General features: G+C 47.3%; 1 protein-coding gene across 1 annotated transcript; it reads left to right on the top strand.

Annotated features, from left to right (window-relative positions):
* Nucleotides 1-838: 838 nt before the first annotated feature.
* Ensa (endosulfine alpha) lies at nt 839-10,336 on the top strand. The gene is made up of 4 exons (XM_045138442.1): nt 839-1,034; nt 4,775-4,900; nt 6,689-6,855; nt 9,607-10,336. Exons 1-4 carry the CDS (start codon nt 978-980, stop codon nt 9,620-9,622), a joined length of 366 nt encoding a protein of 121 aa, XP_044994377.1. The 5' UTR covers nt 839-977; the 3' UTR covers nt 9,623-10,336.
* The last annotated feature ends 414 nt before the right edge of the window (nt 10,337-10,750 follow it).

Below are 10,750 nucleotides of genomic sequence, written 5' to 3'. Positions count from 1 at the left end.
AAAGCGTGAGTTCTAGGTCATCCTGGCCTAGAGTTAAGACCTTGCCTCAGAAAAACAGAACTTGAAGAAGCCAGGCATGCACCCTCCTTTCTGGAGCTTATAGGCCAGCCTAGGTTATGCACCACGACCATCTGAGAGAGAGAGAGAGAATGTCTCCCTCATCTAGCCTAATCTGTCCTCGAACTCGCCAAGATCTCTCTGCTTCTGAATTCTGGAATTACAGGCGTGAGTTGCCATGGAGGCCAGGAACCACAACTGAACAACCTATAGGTCTGTTTTGCATCAAGTACTATTAACTGTGGTTGCTAAATGTTTTCCATATGCCCAGAACTGTGTTTCCAAGTCCAAGGAATTCAGGATCCACAGCATGGCTCTTACAGAGCCATGGATAAGGTGAAAGTATGGAACGTAAACACACACGGAGGGACTCCATCTCTCCAGGCCATCCCCTGACAAATCACTTTCAAGTCACGTTGGCCTTCCCACTTTATTTCTGCTAACAGCGCTTGAGGCTTCATCCTCTCCACTAGAGAATAAAAGGTTTCCAGAATCTAGGCTCTCCAGTTTGAGGGTGTGAGCTGAAGGAAATCTCAGCCCACCCAACCAGCATCCCCCCCAACAAAAACCTATAAGCCCCGCCCCCAAAGAGACCCTGCAGGCTTTCCATTGGTCCTGGAGGCTCGTTCTCTTTCCTGGTTGGTCTCCCAGCTTGCCCGTCGCCGCCTTGGAACCCGCCTTTGCCCAACGGTTATTGGTAGGTCGTTACATCATTGCCCCTGTCCCTCTCGTTCTCATTGGCTCCCCTGGGAAGGGGCGGTGTCGACGTCACGGGCCGGGGCCGCCATTTTGACTGGAGCAACCATAGTGACAGGAGGCGAAGCAGCAGCTCAGGTTGTTACCCCCGTTTCCCCTCCCCCTTCCCTTCTCCGGTTGACTTCCCGGGTCCCCTAGAAAGACTCCACTGTCCCGGTCCTACCATGTCCCAGAAACAAGAAGAGGAAAACCCTGCGGAGGAGACGGGCGAGGAGAAACAGGTGAAATGGAGGGGGGGGATGCGGGCGAGCAGGGGCGACCGCGGTGCAGGGGGAGGGGACAGGAGACGGCCTCCCGCCAGCGGATTGGTCTCCGCGGCCTGGGGCTCTGCACGGGTTGGCCACTCTCGTCTGGTCGCGTTGGCTGCCCTTCGACGCGGCCCGGTACTTGGGCACCGATTGGTCGGTCCGGTTGTCAGTCTGCGGGACGCCCTTCCTGATTGGCCTATAGGCCGAGGGCTCCAGGCATGGAAGCTGTACTGCCATTGGCCGAGCTTGGGGCGTGGGCGGGTGTTTGGAAAGACCTGAACCTGGTGAATGAAAGGGGGTTGGCTTGGGGGGTCCTGGGTTTGTTGATGTGCTGATTTCTGTCAGTCTGGGCAAGTGGCCCAGCAACCAGGCCCCGGGCCCGACTGAATCCTCAGCCCACGGAACAGTAAAGAGGAGATAAGAGACGTTTAAAAAGGACCAGCTTTGGGGGAGGGGAGGGTGTTACCAAGGCTAGTTAAAGGTGGCAAAACTCGAGCCGGGCGTGGTGAGCTGCACGCCTTTAGTCCCAGCACTGGGGAGGCAGAGGTAGGAGGATCGCCGGGAGTTTGAGACCACCCCTGAGACGACGGTGGATTCCAGGTCAGCCTGGGATAGAGCCAGACCCTACCTCGATTAAAAACAAAGGAAAAAAAAAATGGTGGCAGTTGGTGGGGGGGGAGTTCCAATACAGCACTGGAAATGTGGCCTTGGAAAGACAGACCCCTTACCGAGTCCTTGGGAGAAATCACCACCCTTCCCCACCCCCCCACTTCCAAGGCATTGGAATTTAGCCCATCTGCCATTCTGTGATGGAAACACTGACACCATGAGCATCGCACTCCCTTCTTGGGCTCTATGTCTGACTTATTTAACAGGTCTGGAGGACACTTAATCTTACATCTGTTCCTGGTTTTCTTTCTTTCTTTCTTCCTTTCTTTCCTTTCTTTCCTTTCTTTCTTTCTTTCTTTCTTTCTTTCCTTTTTTGGTTTTTCAAGGTAGGGTGTCTCTCTAGCCCAGGCTGACCTGATCCTCCTACCTCTGCCTCCCGAGTGCTGGGATTAAAAGCATGCACCACCACACCAGGCCTCCTTTTCTCTACCCCCACCCTCCCCCGGCCAGGTAGAGTCTCAGTCTAGCCTCAAACTCACAGCGATCCTCCTACCTCTGCTTCCTGAGTACTGGGATTGAGGATATATAGTGTTTGTATATATGTATACATGTATGTGTGTGTATAATTTGTTGTTTTATTTGTTTGAGGGACAGAGAGACTCAGGGGACTCACACCACTGCAAATGAACTCCAGATGCATGCACCACTTTGTACATACAGCTTTGCTGGAGAATCAAACCCAGACTGTTACACTTTGCAAGCAAGTGTCTTTAATTGCTGAGCCATTTTTTCCAGCCCAGTTCTTGATTTTCAAAGGAGGGTTCCACTAAGAAGAGCCACCCATTGACTTCTGGTCCTTAAAAAAAAAAAAAAAAATCACTAACCTGATATGGTGGCACGTTCCTTTAATCCCAGCACTCGGGAGGCAGAGGTAGGGAGAGCAATGTGAGTTCGAGGCCAGCCTGAGAATACATAGTGGATTCCAGGTCAGCCTGGACTGGAGTAAGACTCTGCCTTCAAAAACAAACAAAAAAACTAGTAAATTAGTCAATCAATAAGTAAAAAGCAGCAAGGCCCATAAAGGCAAGAGACATCTGTGAGAGCCCTGCAAGCCATTTGAACTCTTGGTATTTCTCCACTTAGGGTAGATGCTGGTTTTTGTTTTTTTTTTTTTTAATGAAAACTACTTGTGAAGCTACTGTTTCTTTTCTTTCTTTCTTTTCTTTCTTTCTTTTTTTTTTTTTTTATCTCTCTAGCCCAGGCTGACCTAGAATTCACTGTAGTCTCAGGCTGGCCTTGAACTCATGGTGATCCTGCTACCTCTGCTTTCCAAGTGTTAAGCCACTGTTCCTTAACATTCTCAATGTTAAAATCATATCTTGGAGCTGGAGAGATGGCTCAGTGGTTAAGGTACTTCCTGCAAAGCCTAATGACCCAGGTTCGCTTCTCCTGTACCCACATAAACCCAAATCACAAAGTGACACATACACCTGGAGTTTGGAGTAGGTAGAGGCCCTGGGGTTCTCATATTCATATCCTTCCTCCTTCCTTCCATCCTTCTCTCCCTTTTCTCTTCTTCCCTCACCTCTCCTTCTCTTCTCCCTCCTTGCAAACAAGTAAGAAAGAAACTATGGGGACTGGAGGGATGGCTTAGCAGGGAAGGTGTTTGCCTGCAAAGTCAAAGGACCCAGGTTCAATTCCCCAGTACCCACATAAGCCAGATTGCACATGTATCTGGAGTTCATTTGTAGTTGCTGAAGGCTGTGGCATACCCATTCTATCTGCCTGTTTCTCTCTCTCTCTCTGTCTCTCTCAAGTAAATAAAATAATTTTTAAAAAGAAGCAAACAAACTATGTCCATATAGCCAGGCATGGTGGTGCATGCTTTTGACCAGCATTTGGAAGGCTGAGGTAGGATCAAGGACAGCCTGGGACTACAGAGTGAGTTTCAGGTCAGCCTGGGCTAGAGTGAGACCCTACTTACGTTTTAAAAAAAAAAAAAAGCAAGAGCATAGGAATCTGAATCATTTCTTTTCCCAGCATCAAACTTGCTTTATGCTGTGCATGGTGGCATATGCTTTTAATCCCAGTACTTGGGAGACAGAGGTAGGAGGATTGCCATGAGTTTGAGGCCACCCTGAGACTACATAAGTGAGTTCCAGGTCAGCCTGGACTAGTGTGATACCCTACCTAAAAAAAAAAAAAAAAAAAAAAAAAAAAAAAAGTGCTTTGCTCCTTTAGTAAGCCTTTATGAAGTAATTCTGGTTGAACCATCCTGTGCCTCTTGCTTTCCTGTCAACTTCTTGCCACTACGCTTGCAGGAATGTTGATGTGCCTTTACTCAGGTGATCTTTGGAGTGGGCCTCACAGCAGCCTCTTCCACAGGGAAGCTTAAAGTGTGGATTAGAGAACAAGCCTGAGGACTTAGCTCTTTGCCCTGCAGGACAGCTGAGATGGGAACCTTCCTGTTTGTATATGTATGTATGTATGTATATATATATATATATATATATATATATATATATATATATATATATATATATATATATATATATATATTTATTTATTTATTTGCAAGGGGTGGGGAGTGGGAGAATGGGCATACAAGCCCTCCAGCCACATCAAGCAAACTCCAGATGCATATGCCACTTTGTACATCTGGCTTTGCATGGGTACAGGCTAATCAAAGCTAGGTCAATCGGCTTTGCAAGCAAGCACCTTAACCACTGAACCACTGAGTGTCCCCCCCCCCATTTCTCTTGTATCACCAGAAGCCCTCCCAGCCCTTTCTCGTTGTCTTCCTACCTTCTGTGCTGAGTGAGCTGCGCCATTCCGTGGTTCCAATGTGTGTGTGGGTACTAGCTGTCAGTCAGTACCCCCAGGTTACTATGGTGGCTTCCTGGGCATGGTCGAGAAGCAGCTTGTCTTTTTTTTTCTCATAATACAGTCATTTGAACAAAGGTCTAGCTTTAAGAGCTGAGTGGAGGTAGCATGTTTACAAGTGGGTGGATCTCTAGGAAAAGTCGATAATATAAGGGTTATCAGATATTAGAAGTAGTTGTTTCTCCGTCTTTAATTTTCTTTGGCTTAATTATTTTCCTTAGGACACGCAGGAGAAAGAAGGCATTCTCCCTGAGAGAGCTGAGGAGGCAAAGCTAAAGGCCAAATATCCAAGCCTAGGACAAAAGCCCGGAGGCTCCGACTTCCTAATGAAGAGGCTCCAGAAAGGGGTATGGGGCAGTCTCTTACCCATTACTGTGGAGCCGCAGGGCTCTGTGAGTGACGTGTGTAGAGGGTCTAGTGCATGTTTTTGTGGAGATCTTAATAGGCAATAGAGATAAGTTAGAGACTTGGGAAAGAGCCGGGCGTGGTGGCGCACACCTTTAATCCCAGCATTTGGGAGGCAGAGGTAAGAGCATCACCATGACTTCAAGGCTACCCCTGAGACTCCATAGTTTCCAGGTCGGCCTGAGCTAGAGTGAGACCCTACCTTGAAAAAAGAAAAAAGAAACTTGGAAAAGAGCTTCTTGTAAAATCTCTGATAAATTAGTTCCCTTGCAGGGAATGTAGGCAATGTGGAGGAATTTGAGTGTGTAGTCTTAACAGGAAATGAAGGAAGGAGACTGGAGGCTGGAAATGCAGTCTGCCCCCAGGCATTGCCTGTCTGAGTTGTGGGAGTTATGACTGTGTGTACTTGTTAAGGATTAGAGATGAATTTGGGGATGTGTCATTTCAGTAAAATATTCAGAAATCTTCAACTTGAACAGATATCTAGCACCAGATATCAACCATACTCCTTAAAGAGACATATTATACCTGGGTGAGGGTGACTCATACTTGTTAATACCAACACTTGACAGTCTGAGGCAGGATTATTAGACAAAGGACAGCCTGGGCTACAGAATGAGACATTCTCAGAAGAGCAAAAAAAGAGGAATTTTTTTCTATCTCAAGTGTTCTTCCTGTACTGGGGATGTAGCTTCATGGCAAAGCACTTTCTAGCATAGGTTCACTACCAAAAAAAAAAAAAAAAAAAAAAGCTGGATGTTGTGGTTCATGCCTGTAATTCAGCACTGGGGAGACTGAGACAGGGTTGTGGGGGGATTGCCATGAGGTCAGGGTTGGCCCGAGCTAGGGTTAGACCCTACCTCAAAAACAACAAGAAAGCCAGAATGGTCTTTCCACCAATGGAAAGTTAATCTTCGAGGCTACCTATTTCCTGATCAGCTCTGTCTTGACCTTAAGCTCACAGAGACACTGCCAGAGTTGAATTGGACAGTGTGTGCTCCTCGTGAGTGAGACATCCCTGTGGAGAGTCCCAGTCACTCAGCCTTAGTCACAGATGATAATGTGGGGTGCTCATTTGCAGTTTACCTCACCAATGGCAGGCTAGGCGTGGGCAGCTTGTCACAGCCATGGAACATGTGTGGGTGTGGTGGGAGTCAGGGAATACACATTATCCTTATGAACAAGCCCAGTTTCTAGTCCTGGCCTGAGAAGAATTTTTAATTTTGAGGTTGTTAGTTTCAGGTTGATATGCTAATTCTGGAATTAGTCTCAGCCCTATAAATAAATAAGAATGTATGAATCTTAGCTTGGTGTGGTGGTACAGACCTTTAATCACAGCACTTTGGAGTGAGAGATAGGATTGCTGTGAGTTCAAGGCCAACCTGGGTCTACAGAGTAAGTTCCCGGTCAGCCTAGGCTATAGTGAAACTCAATCTTGAGGGGAAAAAAAAAGTTATGAATCTTATTCATTTGTTTCCCTAGCATCAAACTTGCTTTGCTTCTTTAGTAAGCCTTTATGAAGTAAGTAAGTAAGCCTGGTTGATGTAGGAGCTGTCCTGTAAACTTGGAAATACATACTTTTTCTGGGAAACCGCTTATGCACCTGACATAGTCTTTGGGTAGACGACACATGCATGTAATCATGAAAGGTGGGAGAGTGAATGCGGTGTCTAGCGGGTGTCAGAAGATCCCACGCTGCGTACTCACCTAAACCTCCTCTTGCCTCTTAGCAAAAGTACTTTGACTCAGGAGACTACAACATGGCCAAAGCCAAGATGAAGAACAAGCAGCTGCCCAGTGCAGGAGCAGACAGGAGCCTGGTGACTGGTGACCACATCCCCACCCCTCAGGACCTCCCCCAGAGAAAGTCCTCGCTCGTCACCAGCAAGCTGGCGGGGTAACCTACCCCCATCTCCTCCCCTTCCTCGCCCACTGGACTTTTCTATGTTGTAGGCAGGGAATGGGCACCTACTCAGAGCTCAGCTTGCTAGCCAGGAAAACACGTTGCCCGGGGCTGCTGAGACATTGTGTAGGTTGAAGAAGGGCTCCGGGTTCTTTTCTTTGGTTGAGACTTGTACATGCTCACTGTAGCCCAGACAGGGACCCGAAATAGAAAAGATGAGGACTGGATAATGCTGCAAACTTTTATCTTTTGTGAGGAACGCGTGAGATGTGATGTCTCCTTTTGAAAGAGAATGTCCCAGAATTGGCTAGGCTGAGTCTTGGAATGGTGTGGCAGGTTTAATATCCCAAGGCTAACCTCCCTGGTCATTGGGAAAGGTAGACTGAAAGACATGCTTTCTGTGCTTCTGAGTGTTTGTCCCTTAGGCTGCTACGCTTCACGTTTCCATTATGGCAGGTTTAGAGAACCCTCAAAAAGAAAAAGCGGCGTGCTCGCCTGAAACTGCAGTGCCTACCCAACTTCCCTCACCCAGTACCTCTCCCCTTGCTCTGGTTCTCAAGTGACGCAACGATTGATGAGCATTGGTCTTGGAAAGATGGCACTGCGTATCTCCTCCAGCGTGTTGCTTTTGAAAGTCTTGTGGGCTGGTGGAGATGGATGGGTTCTGTTTCCTTCCACTCAGTCTTAGCAGTACTGATAGAAAACCTTAGTTTGGTTATTTAATCTCTCTGCATTTCTGTTTCCTCATCTGTAAAATAGAATGAAATATGTTTAAGATCAATTCTGATTCTATAATCCTATACCTGCCATAACTGCTGCTCATCATAACCAAAAGTGAAGAAGGCCCTTGACTGAGCCTCCACTAGGAAAGTTCTGGGGTGGGAGCCACATGAGGAGAGAGAAGTGTGGAGATTTGAGAGCTATAAAGTTAAGCAACAGAACCTCATAGATAGAATGGGCTTGAGGATTAAGGGGGGAAAGCCTGAAGAAACTGCCTATGTTTCTGGGTCTACATCTGGACCCTAGCTGCTAAATAGCTTCTCTGGCAGCAGAGCTGATGGCCTGAGGAAACATGCTCAGTCAGGCCCATGTGGAGACACGGGCTTCAGATGTCATGGGAGCTAGGTTTGTCGTGAGAGAGCAGTGGAGAGGGGAGGCCAGCGCTGAGCTGACCATTAGAGCTCTGTGCTACTGCAAAGCTGGAGCAGCGGGTTCCTATGCGATGACTCACTGTGGTGGAAGCTGGGGAAAGTGTCGGGAAGGAAGATAGAAATCTGCCCGACTAGAGCCTAAAGCCCCCTCCCCAGCTTTTGTGTGACAAGGATGTGTAGTGCTAATTCAGGAGCAGGGGGAAGAAAAGGGCCGTGGTGAGCAGTATCTTTAATCTAGTTCTCACCAGTTTGGCCTGAATCTTACCGAATGCCGCCTGCTAGTGAGGACAGAGAGGCCCAGACTGAGAACTACCCAAGTAAGAGCGCAGAGGTTGTCTGCTCTTGCCCTCTCCTCCCTCCCGCAAGTTCTGGTGAGCCATTGAGAATGGCTGGGGCTGGTGTGCATGCGGGAGGAAGGTTTGCACACACTGCCCTCCTGAGTGGCCGCTTAGTTTTGTGTTTGTCATCTTCAGGTTGGATAGGAAAAAGGTGAGAAAGGAATGGAGAGAGCAGGATCCTTGGTCCCCAAACTCCTTGACTGTCATTCGTAATTGTATATAATTTTTGTGTTTCTTGCTCCATTTCCTCATGCTGTCATTCTTAATCTAAAGTCCATGTGGGAAGGGGAAAATGCTGAACATCGTTGTATAGTTTCCTCAGCTGTCCCAACCATATTGTACATAGATATGTCATGTTATTATATATATAAATATATATATAATTTTGTACGTTTTCTTCATCTTCGATCTTCTCGAATTCTGTACTTTTTCTTTTCTGTCTGAGCTGCCTTCTCTATTGGTCAGTTCAAGTCGTCAACACTGATGTTCATAATAAATCTGGTTTTTAGGAAGGAATAGAAGAAATAGAGAACTCAAGCCAATCTGTAATCCCAGCTCCTGAAAAGTACAAGTTCAAGACCAGTCTGGAACTTAGTGAGAGCCTTTGTCATTCAGAAGGCTGGGGAATATAGCTCAGTGGTAGAGTGCTTGCATGGCATGCTCAAAGCCCAGTACCCTAAAAATACACACACATGCAAAATGGAGAGGTTGGAGGAATAAGGAAAGCAGGCAAATCTTAGTTGCACGACTCAGAAAAGGAAACAAGCTATATTCCATACTTGCCACCTGCTCCTGTATGGAAGAGGAATGCATTCTTAGCAAGGAAGGTCATTTCAAAAGTCAAGTGCACTTGAAATCCAGATTATGAAATCCCCTCAAGCAAGTGTGTGGTCTGACCTTGACCTCCGCACAGTCACCACCCCACTGTTGCCAGTGGCTGTGGTCCTGCCCTGACCTGCCCGGGATGGCATCTTACCCCACGGAAACCTCCAGTTACTTGATGTCTAAAGAATTGCTTTTCTCTTGTTTTCCATGAGGATATCAGAAAGACAGAAAGCATACCTGTTTGTGGCTAGGAAAGTGGTGAAATGTTCCATTTTTTGCACCTCCTTTATGGACACCATTGAAGCATGTGCCCTCATGGTGACTGTGGGGTAGAGACTGGGAGTGAAAGGAAGGGCTTTTTTCCCCTATTACTTGACAGTATTTTGTTTTGTTTTTATTTGTTCGTTTTTTCCTTTTGTGTTCATCCACAGTGGCCAAGTTGAATGACGCTGCCTGGGGCTCCTCCAGATCCTCGACGCTGCCCTCCTGGGTCCCGTGCTGGCTCCTGGCCTCCCTGCGTTGCAGTCAGGGTCAGGCGGTAGCTCGGGTGCAGGCTAAAGGGGCAGAAACCCCTGCCCATTGGTGACCCAGCACATGGAGCCCCTTGGGCTGAGCACCAAGACCTTGAACTTTTGTTTTGTTTTGTTTTGTTTTGTTTCATCTTTTCCAAATAACTGTTGGGAGAAATCTCAGTGAAATCCCATGGGTGGGGTTGAGAGGGTGGGATGAAAGGCTTGGGGGTGAAATCAACTAGGGTTTAAAATTTATATATATATACATATGTATCCTGACTGTCTACCTCCTTAACTTGGTTGATGTGGATGGGTGTCAGGGGGAGGAATTGGGAACTGATAAGAAGTTCTAGTTCTTCTGAAGAGGAATGCATTGTTTGGGTGCAACAGCTAGAGAGACCTGGCGTCAGAAAGAGGTGCTGCTGGTTCACAGACAGCAGATGAATAGCTCCTCTGGTTCTGCAGGGCGAGCAGAGAAGTCAGTGCTAATTGTTTATTTTTAGAAAGTGTTGCTATTGAAACAGATTTGCTAAGGCGACTTGAAGGGCAGTGAGGGGAGGGGAGTATGGGGAACCCCACAGAGCCCAGGGGATATTTTTCATTATTTGAAATAAAAAAAATGCCCATAAAAAAACGGAACCTAGAAATACTCTGAAGCAGTTGGTGTGTTTTCTTGGGTTTTGGGAGGGTGAAGAAAATTATACTATTCAGGGGAAATCTGGTATGGAGTCAAGTTGTGAGAGAGAGAGGGCGAGAAAACAGACCCCAGGGCCTCCTGTCACTGCGCATGACTCCCGACGCAGGCACCACTTTGTGCATCTGGCTTGATGTGTAAACCCAGCCCATCAGCAGCCCATCAGGCTTTGCAAGCAAGAGACTTAACCAATAAGCCATCTCTCCAGCCCCCAAAGCTGAGTATCTAAGGAACACGGGGTCTCTGATGGATGCAGCTGGTTTCCTGACCTCTTCACTTCGGGAGATGAAGCAGGAGTGTTGGCATACAGACAGGGCTTTTCTTAGCCTCTGCCCATCCCTTTGTCTCTGCAGCTAATGCAGAAGATAC

The sequence above is a fragment of the Jaculus jaculus genome, chromosome 19 (assembly GCF_020740685.1).
Source record: "Jaculus jaculus isolate mJacJac1 chromosome 19, mJacJac1.mat.Y.cur, whole genome shotgun sequence".
Lineage (NCBI taxonomy): Eukaryota > Metazoa > Chordata > Mammalia > Rodentia > Dipodidae > Jaculus > Jaculus jaculus.
This window is presented reverse-complemented; position numbering and strand designations above follow the sequence as displayed.